This window comes from Dermochelys coriacea, chromosome 14 (genome assembly GCF_009764565.3).
Source record: "Dermochelys coriacea isolate rDerCor1 chromosome 14, rDerCor1.pri.v4, whole genome shotgun sequence".
Taxonomy (NCBI): domain Eukaryota; kingdom Metazoa; phylum Chordata; order Testudines; family Dermochelyidae; genus Dermochelys; species Dermochelys coriacea.
In genome coordinates this window covers 26,727,136-26,747,858 of record NC_050081.1, presented here as the reverse complement: position 1 = coordinate 26,747,858, position 20,723 = coordinate 26,727,136, and the positions used below count along the sequence as shown (strand labels likewise).

Below are 20,723 nucleotides of genomic sequence, written 5' to 3'. Positions count from 1 at the left end.
ACAACTCACAGACAGACTACTCACCAAGTACTGCTACCTCCAAGCACAGAGTCTGCAGTTACTCCCTCCAAAACTATCCTGTTAACTGCCACTGTTAAGCTCCTTGGGATGAAAAACAAATTGAGAAAAGTCCATCCTGGGATGCACATTACATGGCCTGTAGAAGACCTGGTAATCTAAATTCCACACATACATGCCAGAGCTCAGGACAGTACGCTGGGCCCCCAAGGCCTTCCTCCCATCATTGTAACATCAAGAAATACAAGTTCTGACAAACAACACCATGGCTATGTACTACATAAATACACAGAGAGGAGCAAATTCACTTAAAAGCAATGAAGCTGTTGCTGTAGTATCTAAAACACTGGATATTACCCCATAGCTCTCCACATAGCAGGGAAACAGAATGTACAACAGACTCATTAAACAGAAGAACACAAGGCCAAAATGAGTGGTCCTAAAACAAGCAGTAATTGCTCCTCTATAGATGGGGACATCCAGAAACAGACCTCTCTGTGTCCTGGGCAAACATCAAATGTCCCTTATATTGCACCAAATCAGGAAGTGAAAAGAACTTCCTATCAGACACATTCCTCATGACTTGGAGTTCACACTTCCTGTATGCCTGCCCCCCAATACCTCTGATCCCCAATGTCATATGGAAGATTAGGACAGATAGGGCAAACGTCATGTGTCCTCATGTCCTCCATGTGGGGACCGACTGGCTAAGCAGCAGTTCTGCAGAAAAGGACCTGGGGATTACAATGAATGAGAAGCTGGAACAGTGTGCCCTTTTTGCCAAGAAGGCTAATGGCATATTGGCCTGCATTCGTAGGAGCATTGCCAGCTAATCGAGGGAAGTGATTATTCCCCTCTATTCAGCACTGGTGAGGCCACATTTGGAGGATTGCATCCAGTTTTAGGCCCCCCACTACAAAAAGCATGTGGGCAAATTGGAGAGACTCCAGTGGTACAGAGAAGGGCAGGAAGAATGATTAGGGTTATAGAACAGCTTCCATGTGAGGAGAGATTCAAAAGACTGGGACTATTCATCTTAGAAAAGAAGTGACTGCAGGGGATATGGTGGAGATATATAAAATCAGGAATGGTATGGAGAAAGCGAACAGGTAAATGTTATTTATCCCTTCAAATAACACAAGAACCAGGGGTCACTCAATGAAATTATTAGGCAGCAGGTTTAAAACAAACATAAGGAAATATTTCTTCACACAATACACTATCAACCTGTTGAAACTCATTGTGAAGGCCAAAAGTATAACTGGGTTCAAAAAAGAATTAGTTAAGTTCTTGGCGGATAGGTTCATCAATTACTCCTGGGGGGATTCTGCGCCCATGCGGTAGAGCAGAAGTCATATGACCCACAGTTTTCTGTACCCCCCATGCAGAAAAATGCAAAAAAAATCTGCCGGGGGACACGCGCTTCTTCCCCAGTAGCCCAGGCAGGGTGTCTGTTCCAGCATTCCTGGAGCAGCCTCAGAGATGGGGGGCAAAGAGGGTGGCTAGGCGTCTGCGTGATCAGTTTCGGGGGGGCGGGGTCTGGGCATATGTGCACACCAAAAGCGAGAGAGACTGTGTGCATGCCAACCTGGCATGTAAGGGTAGGGCTTTTTATTATGCACGAGGCAGGTTAGAGGCACAAATGAAGCAGCCTGTCTGAGTTAATTGATCTCATTCTCTGAGGCACAAATGTAGCATCCTGACGGTGTAGTAAAGTTGTTAAACTTGCTGTTGATGGTTAATTGATCTCATTCTGAGGCAAAAATGTAGCAGCATGCCTATTGTTCTTATTGTTAAGGAGTACTTGTGGCACCTTAGAGACTAACAAATTTATTTGAGCATAAGAAAATAACAGAACGCCACTAGCCATCAACTTCAGCCCCCAACTAAAACCTCTCCAACACATCATCAAGGATCTACAATCTATCCTGAAGGACGACCCATCACTCTCACAGATCTTGGGAGATAGGCCAGTCCTTGCTTACAGACAGCCCCCCAACCTGAAGCAAATACTTACCAGCACCTACACACCACACAACAGAACCACTAACCCAGGAACCTATCCTTGCAACAAAGCCTGTTGCCTACTGTGTCCACATATCTATTCAGGGGACACCATCATAGGGCCTAATCACATCAGCCACACTATCAGAGGCTTCGTTCACCTGCACATCTACCAATGTGATATATGCCATCATGTGCCAGTAATGCCCCTCTGCCATGTACATTGGTCAAACTGGACAATCTCTACGTAAGAGAATAAATGAACACAAATCAGACGTCAAGAATTATAACATTCAAAAACCAGTTGGAGAACACTTCAATCTCTCTGCTCACTTGATTACAGACCTAAAAGTGGCAATACTTCAACAAAAAAACTTCAAAAACAGACTCCAACGAGAGACTGCTGAATTGGAATTAATTTGCAAACTGGATACAATTAACTTAGGCTTGACTAGAGACTGGGAGTGGATGGGTCATTACCCAAAATAAAACTATTTCCCCATGTTTATTCCCCCCCCACCCCGCACTGTTCCTCAGACGTTCTTGTCAACTGCTGGAAATGGCCCACCTTGATTATCACTACAAAAGGTTCCCCCCCCTCACTCTCCTGCTGGTAATAGCTCACCTTAAGTGATCACTCTGATTACAGTGTGTATGAAACCACCCATTGTTTCATGTTCTCTATGTATATAAATCTCCCCACTGTATTTTCCACCGAATGCATCCGATGAAGTGAGCTGTCGCTCATGAAAGCTTATGCTCAAATAAATTTGTTAGTCTCTAAGGTGCCACAAGTCCTCCTTTTCTTTTTGCGGATACAGACTAACATGGCTGCTACTCTGAAAACTGTTCTTATTGTTAGTTAGCTGTTCCCATTCTCAGTCAGTTTCCCCAAGAGCATTAAAACCTGTGAAAGTTTTAAGGCCCCTACATTGTCAGAGTGATGTAAAGGAGTCTTAGGGCTTGTCTACACTTACATTTTATAGTGCTCTAAAAAAATCAACCCCCTTAGCACAGCAAGTCTGAGTGCTTTAAAGCACTAGTGTGAACAGGCTCTGAGCACTGGGAGTGGAGATGGATTACCAGGAGCGCTGGGAGAGCTCCCGTGCGACCACACTCGCCCTTCAAAGCACTGCCGCGGGAGAATTCCGACAACAGTGCTTTGCAGTTTCCAGTGTAGCCATGCCCTTGTTATAAATGACAGTAAGGCAATCCTCAGCTAGGAAGATCTATGTGCCGAAGAGGCACAATGGGGTTTGATTACAGCTCAGGATTTATTTTACTTACCCATTTAAAAAAAAGACTTTGAGGGCTGTCATAAATATAAAGGGAAGGGTAAACATCTTTAAAATCCCTCCTGGCCAGAGGAAAAATCCTTTCACCTGTAAAGGGTTAAGAAGCTAGGATAACCTCGCTGGCACCTGACCAAAATGACCAATGAGGAGATAAGATACTTTCAAAGCTGGAGGGAGGGAGAAACAAAGGGTCTGTATCTGTCTGGGTGATGCTTTTGCTGGGAACAGAACAGGAATTGAGTCTTAGAACTTAGTAAGTAATCTAGCTAGATATGCGTTAGATTATGATTTCTTTAAATGACTGAGAAATTAGACTGTGCTGAATAGAATGAATATTCTTGTCTTTGTGTCTTTCTTGTAACTTAAGGTTTTGCCTAGAGGGATTCTCTATGTTTTGAATCTAATTACCCTGTAAGGTATTTACCATCCTGATTTTACAGAGGTGATTCTTTTTACCTTTTCTTATATTAAAATTCTTCTTGTAAGAAATTGAATGCTTTTTTCATTGTTCTTAAGATCCAAGGGTTTGGGTCTGTGGTCACCTATGCAAATTGATGAGGATTTTTATTAAGCCTTCCCCAGGCAGGGAGTGAAAGGTTTTGGTGAGGATTTTGGGCGGAAAGACGTTTCCAAACAATGTTTTCCCAGTAAACCCAGTCAAACGTTTGGTGGTGGCAGTGGAAGTCCAAGGGCAAAGGATAAAATAATTTGTACCTTGTAGAAGTTTTAACCTAAGCTGGAAAAAGTAAGCTTAGGAGGTTTTCATGCAGGTCCCCACATCTGTACCCTAGAGTTCAGAGTGGAGAAGAAACCTTGACAAGGGCAAATAAAACATTTTACCAAGCAGTCAATAAAATGTCAGGACAATCATAACAAAGCACTTCCCAAAGTACCCAGCCAGGTCCAGGACAATGATTAGTTAAACTGTATGACTTTCATGTGTGAAAGTCTGAGTAATTTAAAATAACATTCTGCTTTATTTATTTATTTGTTTGTTTATTAATTTATTTTGCAGTTTGGTGTTCTGTAATGTAATTTAAATGAAAATCCAGGATTATAACTAGAATGCAGGGTATTAGTTACCAAGTGTTTGTAACTTAACTTTCATGTGTTTAGGAAATGCTGAATAGTTATTGTGCCTTTTTTCTGTATTGTAGTTTAAATAAATTATAAAACAATTGAAACTGATGTGATTATATTGCATTATTTTGACAAACAAAATATGCAGAATTTTTAATTTTCTGGCGCAGAATTTTGATTAATTTTTTTGGCGCAGAATCCCCCCATGATTAATCAATGGCTATTAACTAAGGTTGTCAGGGATGCAACCCCATACTCAGAATGTCCCTAAACCTCTGACTGCCAGAAGCTGGCCCTGGATGACAGGGGATGAATCACTCAATAATTGCCCGGTTCTGTTCATTCCTTCTGAAGCACCTGGCACTGGCCACTGTCAGAAGACAAGATACTAGGCTAGATGGACCGTTCTTATGACAGTACACAAATTAAAAGGACAAAAACCGACTGGTCAATAAATGAAGAGCAATAATGTTTCACAAACATAAAATAAAGAAAGATGATGATGACCAAAATTACTCAAGATGACTGAGTGATGACTGAACAGAAAAAGAAGTACAGGGCCAATCGCATACAAGAAAAAGAAGGACAATGACGACCAACTGAACAAAAACAGAATAACCCCAATGACTGGTTGCAGAAAAAGGAGGAGGATGACAATAACCACCAAAAGAAGAAAGGCTATGACAATGAAGATGACCAAGGCTAGAGAAAGACAATCAATAAAAGGACAAGGATGACAATGATGACTGAATACAAAATAGAAAATGATATTGGTGGCAGGCCACAAAGAGAAGAATAAAACGCATAATTTTGACCACTAAGCAGAAAAAGAAGAGAAAGGTGACAGGAAACTTTAGTGGATCATTGTGGAGGTTTCTGAAAGTGACATGGAGTGGGAAGGCAAAATGCATTCTGCTATAATTGTATAAAGCTTGGACTTTTCAAGAGTGCAATGATAGTAGTATGATCTTGTATTTCCTAGTTTGTGTGATTTTGACTTGGCTGCCATTTGTCCTTTGGAACTTTAATTGTTTTCTAAGGAATTTTTTGTGTAATTTTTGTAATATTGGATATTTGAACTACATTGTGTTGCTATTAGTGAGGACTGCTGAAGTGTTGCTGAATGGTTTATAAAGCATTTGTTATTGTTTATTAGGCAAGGGAGTGCTACCATAACTTTGCATTATTGCGTTAGGGTTGTCTGGACATCATGTTGGAAACCCTGGTTGCTTACTGTTGATTTTTTTGTAATAAGGATGATACGGAGTTGTGAGTGGGTTTGGGTGTGTATGTGTGAGAAGATGATATATGTAGCTATATGGCTTTCTGCTTTATTTTGTCATTTTTGTGGTTTTGAGCTGGACATAAATTACCCGTAACAACCTGAAACTGTTTGTAACAATTTTTTCTGTATGTTTGAATTTTGCTGGATTCTTTGTTTTAAAACTGAAGACACTGTAAAGAGGACACAGAGACCAACTGTAAAGTTTCAAGTTGCCCGCATGTGGTCCATCAGGCTGCTCCTCATGTCGCCATCCCCATCAGAAGTTTGGCCCAATAAATATGGATAGGTCAGACTGAGACTCTCAGGTAATTTGCTGTCTGGGTCTGCTGCACTTTTTCACATGACATAGCATTGTGATATCATTCGGTTTCTCTCCACTGTCCCCCTAGGTGTCTTTTGTAATTATTTCCTACAAGAAAATATCTGTTCTGTACTTTTATCCAGATGTGTTAGATTTCAGCCCATTGAATCTCATTTTGTTATTCCCTACCCATATTTCTAACCCTTCCAATCCTTTTGTATTGTAATCCCTCCCACATCAGTATCCTGTGTAGAATTCCATTTGCCCCATCTCTAAGTCATTAATAATCATGTTTAATAAAATCAGATCTTACACTGATCTCTATGACTCCTCACCAGCTACCTTCTCTTCCCAAAGTTACCAGGTTTAGCATCATGCTGCACTGTGTCAAATGCCACACTAAAATGCAGAATTACTGCATTTTTGTCTCTAATGCGGTACCTTATTAAAAAAATCAATCATATTTGTCTGGCATTCACTTGTACTTTATCATCTGTGCTGCTTATTATTATTGCACAGCAAATTCATATCCTTTAGATGTTTGCAAATTTTTTAAAAATATATTTATTCCATTGTTTTGGAGGAAATTATATTTTGCTTACCAGATGGTAATTGTCAGGAAAATTTCCATCCTATTTTAAAGCAAAACTGTCTCTATAATTCTATCTGGAGTGCTGCTTGAAACGGCTTGAAAGAATAAAGCCATGAATTATCTCAGAGGGCTTTGGCATCTTTCTCCATACAAGAAGTCTGATTCATTCAATTGACAGGAGTTCTGAAGCTAAAATCTGTGGAATTATTTGAAAATTTAGGGATAAGTGTTCAACTTAGGTTTGATTGTGCAAATGTATCTTGTAAATGTACAAACCTTCATAAAACTCCAAAGCTAATGAGTACAACACAAAAGCCACTTCTGCTTTTTTGTATGCAAAGGTCTCTACAATCTTTATTTTCTAGACACTGAGGACAGAATAAACAATAATTACAAAGCAAAGTGACAGAGAGTTTCACATTTTGTGCATTTCTTCAGTCACTTTGCAGCATGGAGATATCCTCACTCTTCTCCTTCAATCTTCTTGTGAACCTCTCGGCTCTTCACCCGGAGCTTATTGACCTGGGACTCCGCAATGTCAGCCCGCTCCTCAGCCTCTTCCAGCTCGTGCTGGATCTTGCGGAACTTGGTGAGGTTGACATTGGATAGTTCCTCCTGAGGATGGAGAGAGTTGTAAACCAAAGGTCTGAGGGTTCCCCTTTCCCTGCATTTGGGACTTAATAGGATGTGCTTGTTTGCTAAGGGGACAGGGAAAGCCCAGACTGTGACCCACTTATCATTTCATATCTAAAATCTAAGCACAGATCTTCACACTCTTGCCCTTTTCTGATTTTTTTTAAATCACTAAAAACTAATTGAAAATAGATTTCTAAACATTTTGGAGTGATTTTTCTTTAGGTTTATACATTCATTTATAACTCCTTTTTCCTAATTAGGCCACATTAATGCAGTAGTATATATTATTTTAAATACAGATAACTGACAGTAAACACATATTTGTTACCAACAATATGCTTGGTGATAAATACGGAAATGAAAGCATCCAATTTAGGAAAGCGACGGAATTCTAGTTTGTGAGTCTTTCAGGTCAGCAATTCCACAGGCTTAGAGTTCAGGGTTAGACAATCAGAAATTGTTCTTCCTCATAACAAAAAACTTAGGGCACACCCAGCTTCTACAATTGTAATGAGGTGCCCCATTCAAAGTGAGAGGGGAAGAAGGTGGCATTGAATTAATGGAGCTTGTACAGTATTAGAGGCTCTCTAACCCTATCACATAGGATGGAATTGAGCAAGGGATGTACATTTTAACTGTGCGTGTGCATGTATTATATAGAAAAATAATGCTAGTAATTTAATTGTAATGTGAATTTATTATAAGGGGGTTTCTCCATCCCATGAGTACAGAAACCCTGACCATGGGCAATGAGTTACCACAAACTAGCAGGGCTGGTATCAGTTGAGCTCAGTCTGCTGGTGGGGCTTGTCCCTGCTAATTGGTATGAGCATATCCCTTCCCCAGAAAGCTTTCTCTTGGGATTGGGGTTCAGTGGATCTTTTTGATGGTTCCCCAAAAACTGGGAGATGGGGAATGTAGCCAAATACCCGCTGAAGCCAGTGGGCTGGAAGCCGAGAGGTCATCGGGTCCCCCAGAAGAGCTGTGTGGTCAGGGGGAACTGGGACCTGGGAGTAGATGTGAGACATGGGACAGACAGCAGCACATCAACATGGGTCATGGGACATCATACCAAGAAGGGTAGAGGCAAGACATAGGGTAAATAGGGGTAGGGCCATATGGGGGCAGCATATGGGGTTAACAGGGGGGCGGCAGTACTTTGGGAGAGAAGCCGAAAATGAGGGAACAAACTCTGTATACATCAGCAATCTGTATCAGTTAGTCACCAAAACCATGGCCACGGTCATAGCAAAAGCTATTAAGAAGTCAAATCAGCATGATCAAAATGGCCAGCTAAGTTTAATCACTCTCTTCCTCTTCTCCACCCACCCCAGCTAAATTTAAAAGATTCAGTGGAGTTCTATTAATTATATAATTATATACATTAATATAATGAGCAGAGGGATGCTGCTCTTCTCTTTGGTGAAGAGATCCCTGTGAAGCACTTGGAAAACACCAATATTATTTTATGACCATTATACGTTCATCTGTTTGTTTGGTTGTGTTTGTGTTGGTTGCTATATGATTACTAAAGGCTTAAACCAGGCCTGGCTCACATGTAAGCAGGATGAGTTTCAGCACCATTCACCAGTATTTAAAGTGGGTGTCAGTCCCTTTGAAGTTTCCCTCTGACCATGCTGAGTTCAACATCCTGGCTTGGTACAGAGGAGTGGGTAACCCAGACAAGAAATGGAGGCAACAGAACTTAGGAGTGGGGGAGGGAGGAATGAGTAACTGCAGCACAGGGAAAGAGGGTGACACAGGGATTGTGGGAAATCAGGCTGTGCCCACTCCTATGCCTAGAAAAGGGGGTATCTGGATAAGCTAAGCCTATGTATGTTTTGGGTAACATAGCTCTGCGTGTAGACTATTGTGTTAATAACCATTTGCTCTTGTTACTTTGTATTCCTTCTGCTGAGATTAAACAATATATTGTTTTGAAAAGGCTGTTTTATGTCCTTTGTGTTTGCACCAATCACAGCTCCTGAAGAAAAGACTTGCAAGGCAGCTGACTGGGTCAGGCCTGATGAGGACTCTGTTGGTTGCATTACTGTACCCTGGGACCCAGTCTGGGAGCAGGAGAAACTTGCAGTTCTGCTGCAGAAAGGCAAAGTTTCAAGGCCTGTCACGCAAGGGGCTTGCACTCAGACAGACCAAAAGGGGTCAAACATGCAGTTAGCCCTGAACTGTGACAGTCCAACAGCTGTGACATCTGAGAAGATTCCCAACCAGCCTATCAGACTGTAAGTTTGAACTAAAAAAAAAAATCCATATCCCCACCTCCTGCATTTCAAGTAAAAGAGGTAAAATAGCTGCTTCCTCATCTCTCAATTCTACGTGATTTGTAGTAGCAAACAGAGCCTGCATCTCCAACCATGTCTAAGTGACATATGCAGATCCAAGTAGCGTGTCACTATAGAATTATGAAAACTGTTAAACTTAGTCAGATCTTTTATTAACCTATAAAAAAGTGATAGAGAAATAGTCAGAGTTCCTCACTAAGCTCTGCACATGTAAGTATTTGTTAATGAAAGCCAAGCATTTTTACCAAAGGAGACTTAGAAAAGGTGTATTCTGATATCCCCCAAAACATTCTGCAATATCAGAGGATGCATATCCTCCCTCCTCAGAATGATACTTACAGATTCCTCAGCTTGTCTCTTGTAAGCTTTCACTTTCAGTTGTAGTTTGTCAACCAGATCCTGGAGCCTGAAAACATTCTTGCGGTCTTCCTCAGTCTGGAAACAGTGTGTAATGGAAAAAAGTCATTTCATTTCCAAATTATTTGTCTATTTCCTTCATATTATACAGTGAAAGCAATGTTCCATATAAAACATTTTGGTAAGTATAGAAGATGGATAATAAAGATTATAATGGATATTTTAACATTCTCTTTCAAATGATTTCCTGGTGAACTCTTTGTTTTTCCATAGTATTACTGTTAACTGTCTTACTGTTTGAGAATGACAATAAAAATTGACCCCTGCAGGTTCAGGTACAAACAATTTGTGCTCCCAGGAGAAGGATGTGACAGCACAAAGGGCCTCCTTCCTTACCTGATAGGTCAGTTCCTTTACTCTTCTCTCATACTTGCGCATACCCTTGATAGCATCAGTGCTGCGTTTCTGCTCATTGTCAACCTCACCTTCCAGCTCACGCACCTGAAATGAGAAACAGATCATTGAGTTTCACTGACTACACATAGGAAATGCTCCTAATTGCACAAATATGGGGAATACACACTCTGGCTTCCAGTTTCTGGATTTGCTTCTTGCCACCCTTCAGTGCCAGCTGCTCTGCCTCATCCAGACGGAGCTGCAGGTCCTTCACCGTCTGGTCCAGGTTCTTCTTCATTCTCTCCAGGTGAGCGCTGGTGTCCTGCTCCTTCTTCAGCTCCTCTGCCATCATGGCTGCCTAGTGAGTAAAGAAAAGAAACTGGTCCAGAAAACCAGCCATTTCAGGTGTAAATACGGCCATGTTCTCCAAAGAAAGGTGCCATCAACTCACATCAGTGATTGCCTTCTTGGCCTTCTCTTCTGCATTACGTGCTTCCTGAATTGTCTCCTCCATTTCACTCTGGATTTGAGAAATGTCTGTTTCCAGCTTCTTCTTCGTATTGATCAGACTGGTGTTCTGTTTAACAACAATAGATAAGACGTGGTTACAGTTAGTCCCAAAATATTGACTCTGGAGCATGAACTGAATATTTGTATTTAATGTACAGGTTACTATTAACATTTTACTGCTGCAGAACTCTCCTCCAGATGTATCATCACTGCAGAACTTGACAGCTATTCAGTAATGTGCTGTGAATATTTTAAGAGCTCTCACTAACATTACCCCCCGCCCTCCCAGCTTGTGACAAACCTTATGTGCCAATTGTTGTAAATCTGGTCCATTCCAAACAAAATAATCACTGTGTAGAAATACTTTCTGAGCCCCAGGGGATGGCAGAGATGACTTAAAAGTATCCAGTGATGGAAACTGTATAAGAGACAGGAAAGCCACTTCCAGAGCCTCTGAGACACTTGCCCCCCTCCATCACATCACTGCAATTATAACCGTTGTCATCCCTGTGTCACCTTCAACACAGCAACATGAGGAAAACCAACGATGGCCTTGCAGTTTCTTGCTTTCTATTTAACAAAGGTCCATCCTATGGACATTAGCATAAAGGCCATTTCAGGAACAAAAATCCTCTAAACACCCTCTAGCACTACTCTTTGGAGCAGGGTATGTACGGAGCAGTCTCCTGCTTAGGGGTTTGTGGGATTTCTTTTCACACTAGACCCTGACCTGGGTGTGCAGGAGCTGCACTCGTTCACTTGCATCCAGAAGCTCCTGTTCAGCCACTTTCCTGGCCCTCTCTGTCTGTTCCAGAGCTGCCCTCAGCTCCTCAATTTCAGCCAGCATCAGGTTAGCTCTGCGCTCAACCATGGCCATCTGCTCCTTCAGGTCTTCTTGGCTTCGGAGAGCATCATCCAAATGTATCTGGGTATCCTGTAAAATGAGTGAGAGAAATTACCTGGAGGCACAGACTCCTTGGCATGCTGAAAAGACCAGCTGAGCTATCGCACTAGGCATGTGTGGCTTAGTGTACCTTGAGCACTCCTTGTGTGTTTCGCAGATTCTTCTGTGCCTCTGCAGCCAGGCGGCTGGCATGGCTCAGCTGGATCTCCATTTCATTCAGATCCCCCTCCATCTTCTTCTTTAGCCTCAGGGCTTCGTTTCTGCTCCTGATCTCAGCATCCAGGGTGCTCTGCATGGACTCCACAACTCTGACATGGTTTCTCTTCATTTGATCAATTTCCTCATCTTTCTCAGCAATCTTCCTATCAATTTCAGACTTTACCTGGTTCAGCTCAAGTTGGATGCGGAGGATTTTGCCCTCTTCATGTTCAAGTGAAGCCTTAACAAGAGAAAGTGAAGGGTCAATAAAAGAACAAAAATAGTTTTTTCCTTCCACATAAAGTGTTAAATGCTCCCACAAACTGGAATGTAGTGCTGTGGGTAGCATGGGTACTGAGTACATAGCTTCCAGCACAGCATGTGCTGTCCTCCTTTCCCTGTGAATTATCCCACCATGTTTACAACAGGATACAGCTCCAAAGTTTTCTGACTCTCTCTTTGTAAAGCAGTGACTAATGGCATGTGTACCTCAGCTTCCTCCAGAGCGGACTGGATTTCTGATTTCTCTTGCTCAATCTGCTTCTTCACTTTCTCCAGCTCATGGATGGCCTTTCCCCCCTCTGCAATCTGCTCCGTGAGGTCAGAAATCTCCTCTGTTGGGTTACAGACAAATAACGCAGTCAGACAAAGGGCCCAAAGAGAGAGAGGCTCCTTAGAAATACCATAGGCACAGACAGGTTCACTTTAGAGTCTTGATAAGCTTTCCAGAAGCCACATGTTAGGAGAAGAAATCTGGGGACTTACGCTGCAAGTTCTTGTTCTCACGCTTCAGAGTTTCAAGTTGATCCAAGGTTTCCTCATAAGCATTCTTCATCTTAAACAGCTCTGTGCTGAGCGAGCGAGACTCCTTCTGGGAAGCTTCCAGTTCAGCCTGCGTTTCCTCGTATTTCTGCTTCCATTCTGCCAGAACCTAAAGAACAACAGGACCTTAGTCTAAGCAATGGAGATCACAAGAGGATGCTCCATCCAACACCCATGAGGCTGAAATACCTTATCGAAATTCTTCTGCTTCTTATCCAGAGCTGCACAGGCAGCATTAGATCTTTCCACATCAATCATCAAGTCCTCCACTTCATTCTGAAGTCTCTGCTTCGTCTTTTCAAGGGAAGCACATTTGGAATTCACAGCTTCAACATGTTCTTCAGCATCCTGCAGACGCTGGGCAAGCTTCTTCCTGGAAGATTGTAAATACAGCTCCAACTTAGTGAGTAAATACAGCTCCCATTTAGTGAGCAATATGGGAAGCAAACTGTGTGCAGTTGCTCTGGGATTCACGAGAGCAGAAGTCACCTCAGTGACCCCAGTGCATACACAGATCAGGTCCTTTCTCAATCACTCTTATCCAATTCATATACAATACATTGTCTCTGATAATCCATCTGCCATCAACTCACATGCATTATCGACAGAGTACAGGGTCTCTCTCAGTCCTTCTAAACCTAATGAGCATATTTGCCATTTTCCAACCCATACCACTAAATGGATATACTGCATCTCCTCTAATCACCCTCCCCAAAGCACATCCTTGGCCTCTTCCAGTCCCATCCTGAGCATATCACTGGCCTCTTCACATTTCCCCATTTAGTTCTTGGCCTCTTCCAGTCCTCCACCCAGCACATACTTGGCCTCTTCCAGTTCCTCTGTGCGCTGAATGGCGTCCGTCTCGTATTTGGTTCTCCACTGGGAAACTTCACTGTTGGCCTTGGACAGGGCGCGTTGCAGCTCACCCTTGGCTTCCTGCTCCTCCTCATATTGCTCCCGAAGCAAGTCACAGTCATGGCGAGCAGACTGCAAGGCGTGGGCCAGTGCGTTCTTAGCCTGGAGACACAACAGGAGTAGCACAGTGATGTAGCTAAATATCCTGGGGATCCTCCTGACAGTGAGCTCTGTCAGACTCTGGAACGCTATCCTGGGGAAGTGGTGCGAGATTTGATGGATGGCAAATTTAAAGCTGGGACGGAATAAAATATTCTTAAATATACTGTAGGGAACAATCCTGCATTGGCAGGGGCTGGGGAGGACCTTTCCACTCTATTCTCTAGGGTGCTATGGTTTCATTTGAGGTTAAAGCATTTTGCTCTCAACAAGAATCCAGCTTCACAGAAAAGGCTGTTGGAAAAATCCTACCTTTATCTCCTCCTCTAGATGCCTCTTGAGTTCCTCAATCTGTTGAGTAAATGCCTGTTTGCCTCTTGAGAGCTGAGAAATCAAAGTATCTTTTTCCTCTATCTGGCGTGCAAATTCACCTAAAAAAGGTGAAAATGAAATAGAAGGGATTTAATTTCACTGACTGGAAAATGATATAGTCATTTATTAACTACAAATGGAAATACTTTAAGGAAAAGCAAATAACTTGAGTTCTGAATTCATCCAAGTCATCGTTCGAGAACTTCTAATAGCAGGTGGATATGCAGTTTTTCCATAGAATGGCAATTTCGTCCCTTTTGCACCTCATTTCTCCTCCATACACTCAAATATCTACATCAAAAATATGTATACATCTTACCTGATTCTGTTTGTAGACGAGCTCTTTGAGCACTGAGGTCATTGATCATACGCTGATGCTCTTCTTCCTTTGTCTTAACTTCGCTAAGCTGATCTTCCAGAGTGCGGCACATCTTCTCAAGATTTGACTTTGTGTAAAATTGACAACAAGAAAGAGGATAAACACATGGGCTCTCCAGCATTCTGAGATAATTGAGAGCTTTGTCATGACAAACACATGTGGGCTCAATTAGTGAGGAAACCTCACCCGTCATAAATTTGTGTGCAAAAAAGTGTGCAAAAGGTAAAATGAGATGTACTTCGTAGGGGAAGGGAGCAAAGAGGAGCCCTGGGGAGAGAGGGACAGGCTGAGACCTTAGTGAAATGGGACAGAAAGTCTGGTAATGGGAAGCAGACACAGGATGGTAGAGGTTGCGTCAGCCCTATCACCACCCCAGGAAGGTTCCTGGCACCTCTCCTCTGCTGACTGCCTGAGAAGCCGCTCCAGCCATTCCCTCTGATGTGACAAGTAGGCTCCTGCCTCCCTCCACCCCATCCCCAGTGCTCTGGGGTGCCCTGAGGCTAAGTGATTAAATAAGTGACTATTTCCCACTGGCAGGAAATGTCACATGGAGCCACACAGAGCTTGACAATTGTGGTCAGGGCTATGGGGTGGGGTGCTGATCTGGGAGGCAGGAGCAGGCCATGAGTTCTAGTTCCAGGTCTTTTACTGACTGAAGTTAATGTTCTATGCACTCCATAGCCCTTATTATTGAACAAGGATTCATGCCCTGACTTTGGGAGTCAGGCAAATATAATTTCCCCCCATTTTACAGATGGGAACTATTAGGTTGTACAAGTCACTTCCAGCAGACCATGGCATGGAATCCAGTGTGCTAACATGGAAAATACAAACTCCAGCCACTCTGCTTTGCAGAATGGATGTGGCAAGCCTATATGGTTGGCTGTGCTATCTGTAACTGCTAGCCCACACTCCCCTCCAAAATCAGGAATACAACCAAGAAATCCTTACACCTAAACTTGGAAGGATTTGATTTTTATCAGTAAATGTCAATAATCTTTGATGTCACCATGCACACAAACCAACAAAAAAATTTCCATTGATAATAAATGAAATTTACAGATAGGAAAAGTCAGGAAAATGTTGCCTGAAAACTTCTTAGAGTTTGATTTAAGGCTTTTTACTTTGTATATTTTGACATGTGATGCTGTCAGTTTGTGTTTTAACATTGACAAAGCTTTAACCTTTTGAATCTTAACCTCTACTGTCATTGAAAAATTGTCTGATCCCCTACGTTGTCTGACCCTTCATAATTTTGTGAAAATGTGAAAATCTAAATACATAAAAATGCTTAAAACCCACAATTTTGTACAACTGTTAAACATTAACTAAATAAAAAAATTTTAAAAATGCTTCAAAATAAACATCAATATTATCCATCAAAATTATTTAAAAAATATCAAATTCTGCCAACCCTACTCATACTTAACATTCCTCAGTTGTATCACAAAGTTGTATGACCCACTGATAAAACGTGTGTGTCATCCCTCTCTAGAGGCTGGTCCACATAGAGGATAAGAGCTTACTATTGCTACCAGTTATTCATTTAGCTCAGGTTGCTGTGGATCTAAAGGTTTCAACACTACTGATGACCATTTTAGGGGGATCAACATGATTACACTTGATGAAATTTCTGGTTTTTCAGTCTGCTTTATTTAAAAAATCCCTAAAATTTTGCATAACACCATCTCTCTACTTTAAAAGAGCTTTGCGATTGCAAACTGAAGCACTCAAAAGCTAAGTGATACCAGAATTAAGTTTGCCTCTCCATGGGCAGCAATAATTCTGGCAAATTCACTGCTGTTAGAACATACTGAGTCAGACCAAAGGTCCATCTAGCCTAGTATCCTATCTTCTGACAGTGGCCAATGCCAGGTGCTTCAGAGAGAATGAACAAAACAGGTAATCCTCAAGTGACCCATCCCCTGTTCCTCATTCCCAGCCTCTAACAAACAGAGACTAGGGTAACCATCGCTGCCCATCCTGGCTAATAGCCATTGATGGACATATCCTCCGTGACTTTATCTAGTTAATTTTTGAAGCCTGGTATAATCTTGGCCTTCACAACATCCTCTGACAAAGAGTTCCACAGGTTGACTGTGATTTGTGTGAAGAAATACTTCCTTTTGTCTGTTTTAAACCTCCTGCCTATTAGTTTCATTTGGTGACCCCTAGTTCTTGCATTATGAGGAGTAAATAACACTTCCTTATTTACTTTCTCCTCACCAGTCATGATTTTATAGACCTCTATCATATCCTCTCTTAGTCATCTCTTTTCCAAGATGAAAAGTTCCAGTATTATTAATCTCTCCTCATACAGAAGCCGTTCCATATCCCTAGTCATTTTTGTTGCCATTTTCTGAACGTTTTCCAATTACAATATATCTTTTTTGAGAAGGGGTGACCACATCTACATGCAGTATTCAAGATATGGGTGTGCCATGGATTTATATAGAGGCAATATGATATTTTATGTCTTATTATCTATCCCTTTCTTAATTATTCCCAACATTCTGTTTGTTTTTTTGTCTGCTGCTGCACATTGAATGGATGTTTTCAGGGAACTATCCACAATGACTCCAACATCTTTTTATTGAGTGGTAATAACTAATTTAGACACCATCATTTTGTAGGTATAGTTGGGATTATGTTTTCTAATGTGCATTACTTTGCATTTATCAACAGTGAATTTAATCTGCCATTTTGTTGCCCAGTAACCCAGTTTTGTGAGATCCCTTTGTAGCTCTTCGCAGTCTGCTTTGGAATTAGCTATGCTGACTAGTTTTCTATCATCTGCAAATTTTGCCACCTCATTGTTTACCCCTTTTTCCAGATCATTTAGAATATGTTGAATAGGACTGGGCCCAGTACAGACCACTGGGGGACACCACTATTTACCACTCTCCATTTTGAAAACTGACCATTTACTCCTACCCTTTGTTTCCTATCTTTTAACCAGTTATTGATCCATCCTTCCCTCTTATCCCATGACAGCTTACTTTGTTTAAGAGCCTTTGGTGAGGGACCTTGTCAAATGTTTTCTGAAAATCTAAGAAAACTTGTTGACCCCCTCAAAGAATTGTAGTAGATTGGTGAGGCATGATTTCCCTTTACAAAAACCATGTTCACTCTTCTCCAACAAATTATGTTCACCGATGTGTCTGACAGTTCTGTTCTTAGTTTCAACTAGTTTGCTTGGTACTGAAGTCAGGTTTACTGACCTGCAATTGCTGTGATCACCTCTGGAGCCCTTTTTAAAAATTGGTGTCACATTAGCTATCCTCCAGTCATCAGGTACAGAAGCTGATTTAAATGATAGGTTACATACCACAGTTAGTAGTTCTGCAATTTCACTTTTGAGTTCCTTCAGAACTCTTGGGTGAATATCAGGCAACGTATTACTGTTTAATTTATCAATTTGTTCCAAAACCTCGTCTAATGACACCTCAGTCTGGGACAGTTGCTCAGATTTGTCACCTAAAAAGAATGGCTCAGGTTTGGGAATCTCCCTCACAGTCTCAGCCCTGAAGACCAATGCAAAGAATTAATTTAGTTTCTCCGCAATGACCTTATCGTTCTTGAGTGCTCCTTTAGCATCTCGATTTTCCAATGGCCTCACTGATTCTTTAGCAGGTTTCCTGTTTCTGATGTACTTAAAATTTTTTTGCTATTACTTTTTGAGTCTTTGGATAGCTGTTATTCAAATTTTTATTTGGACTTCCTGATTATATTTTTACACTTCATTTGCTAGAGTTTATGCTCCTTTCTATTGTCCTCACTAGGATTTAACTTCCCCTTTTTAGAGGATGCCTTTTTGCCTCTCAATGCTTCTCTTACTTTGTCGTTTAGCCATGATGACTCTTTTTTGGTTCTCTTACTATGTTTTTTAATTTGGTGTATACATTTAAGTTGAGCCTCTATTATAGTATCTTTAAAAGGTTTCCATGAAGCTTGCTGGGATTTTATTTTTGGAACTGTACCTTTTAATTTCTGTTTAACTAACCTCCTCATTTTTGTGTAGTTTCCCTTTCTAAATTAAATGCAACAGTGTTGGGCCACTGTGGTGTTTTCCCCGCCACAGGAATGTTAAATTTAATTATATTATGGTCACTATTACCACGCGGTTCAGCTATATTCACCTCTTGGACCAGATCCTGTGCTCCACTTAGGACTAAATCAAGAATTGCCTCTCCTCTTGTGGGTTCCAGAACTAGCTGCTCCAAGAAGCAGTCATTTAAGGTGTAAAGAAACTTTATCTCTGCATCCCGTTCTGAGGTGATATGTACCCAGTCAATATGGGGATAGTTGAAATCCCCCATTATTACTGAGTTTTCTATTTTTATTACTTCTCTAATCTCCCTGAGCATTTTACAGTCACTATCACCATCCTCAGCAGGTGGTTGGTAGTGTATCCCTACCACTATATTCTTATTATTCAAGCATGGAATTACTATCCCATAGAGAATCTATGGTACAGTTTGGTTCATTTGACATTTTTATTTCATTTGATTCTAGGCTTTCTTTCACATATAGTGCCACTCCCTACCAGCACGACCTGTTCTGAACTTCCAATATATTTCATACCCTAGTATTAGTGTGTCCCATTGATTATCCTCATTCCACCAAGTTTCTGTGATGCCTATTATATCAATATCCTCATTTAATATGAGGCACTCTAGTTCACCCATCTTATTATTTAGACTTCTAACATTTGTGTATAAGCACTTAAAATAATTGTCAGTTTTTAGCTGTCTGCCATCACGTGATGTAATTGAATGAGACTCTTTTTCTTTTGACTGTATCTCATCAGATACTACCTGTATTTTATCATCTTCTATTCTCTCTTCCTTACTAGGACATAGAGACTCTCCATTAATAGATTCTCCCCTAACTGATGTCTCTGTCTGAACCACATGCTCCTCTGCACCTGTTGGTTTCCCCCAGCCCTTAGTTTAAAAACTGTTCTATGACTGTTTTTAATTTTGTGTGCTTGTGCTCGACTCTGCAACTTTAATATTCTTTTAAGCTAGTTTATAAGATGTAGACTTGCATATTCAGTACTGTATGGTAGAGTAATATGTTTCATATAAATTTTAATAATTCAATTTAAAAAACAATATTATGCTAATTATTATCATCCTCTAAGTGTGATGGCTATTTAATTCAGTAATAACGGTATTTGGAGCTTATAAACTTCTTGGTCCTGTTTGAGATTTTATGTATGTTTTATACAAATTAAACTGTAAATAATTCTGTTAGAATCCAACTTACAGTCAGCTCATATCCTGCTCTTACAATCTTTTGTATAATTAAACATGATAAAATGATGATTAAAAACCTTTCATTCTTTTACACTGCAATAACACTTAGGATAAAGACAGCACTTTCAATACACATCTCTGTACCTTGGCTTTGGAGACAGTCTCCATGTTACTAGCCAGGTCATCAATCTCCATCTTCAGTTCACTCTTCTCCTTCTCCAGCTTCTGCTTGACTCGTTGCAGGTTGTCGATTTGCTCCCCAAGCTCTGCCGTGCTGTCCGCATGCTTCTTTCGGAGGGCGGCGGCTGTGGCTTCGTGCTGCAGAGTGGCCTCCTCAAGGTCTCGGCGCATTTTCTGGAATTCTGCCTCACGTTTCTTGTTCATCTCAATCTGAACTGCTGTGGCTCCACCAGCTTCTTCCAGACGCTCACTGATCTCCTCGAGTTCCCTGGAGAGATCACCCCGCTGCTTCTCTGCTTTCGCCCGAGAGGCACGTTCAGCCTCTATCTCCTCCTCCAGTTCCTCAATACGAGCCTGGAGAACAACAGAAAACACTAAGACTGTGGCTTCAGTCTGGGGTCAACACCAGTATGGCTGTCGGCAGAGTTCTACTGGCATAACACCATAGAATAGATGCAGCCTACACTGACAACAGGGTTCCAGTGGCAAAGGAACATCGTCTCCCTGAACTGGGGTAGCTACATCCAAAGACCCATTGAGAGAAATTTGGGTCCCTGGTGCATCATGCTCACAGAGTCCACCTCTTTCTTTCCATTTCGACAAAAGCTTTCTTCCACCAACACAGCTGCATCTACACTTGGGGGTAGGTCGGCAAATCTATGTCAGTCAGGAATGTGGTTTTATCAAACCCTTGGCCAACATAACTCTGTCAACCTAATTTAGACCACTTCCCCCATCTGGTTAAGAGTAGCAGCCGTGTTAGTCTGTATTCGCAAAAAGAAAAGGAGTACTTGTGGCACCTTAGAGACTAAAAAA

The 20,723-nt window shown here is 41.4% G+C and overlaps 1 protein-coding gene across 8 annotated transcripts in view; it reads right to left on the bottom strand.

Annotated features, from left to right (window-relative positions):
• Nucleotides 1-6,932: 6,932 nt before the first annotated feature.
• Nucleotides 6,933-20,723, bottom strand: part of LOC119842795 (myosin heavy chain, skeletal muscle, adult) — a 32,306-nt gene continuing 18,515 nt past the window's right edge. For all 8 annotated transcript variants that reach the window (XM_038371392.2, XM_038371398.2, XM_038371400.2 and 5 more), the window contains 14 exons: nucleotides 19,872-20,261; nucleotides 14,407-14,533; nucleotides 14,028-14,146; nucleotides 13,522-13,718; nucleotides 12,891-13,074; nucleotides 12,645-12,810; nucleotides 12,369-12,493; nucleotides 11,812-12,120; nucleotides 11,508-11,711; nucleotides 10,719-10,844; nucleotides 10,455-10,625; nucleotides 10,268-10,372; nucleotides 9,854-9,949; nucleotides 6,933-7,190 (listed from right to left, as the gene is read on the bottom strand). In XM_038371392.2, coding sequence (XP_038227320.1) covers nucleotides 7,038-7,190; nucleotides 9,854-9,949; nucleotides 10,268-10,372; nucleotides 10,455-10,625; nucleotides 10,719-10,844; nucleotides 11,508-11,711; nucleotides 11,812-12,120; nucleotides 12,369-12,493; nucleotides 12,645-12,810; nucleotides 12,891-13,074; nucleotides 13,522-13,718; nucleotides 14,028-14,146; nucleotides 14,407-14,533; nucleotides 19,872-20,261 — 2,472 coding nt within the window. In that variant the 3' untranslated portion in view covers nucleotides 6,933-7,037. The remainder of the gene's footprint in view (nucleotides 7,191-9,853; nucleotides 9,950-10,267; nucleotides 10,373-10,454; nucleotides 10,626-10,718; nucleotides 10,845-11,507; nucleotides 11,712-11,811; nucleotides 12,121-12,368; nucleotides 12,494-12,644; nucleotides 12,811-12,890; nucleotides 13,075-13,521; nucleotides 13,719-14,027; nucleotides 14,147-14,406; nucleotides 14,534-19,871; nucleotides 20,262-20,723) is intronic.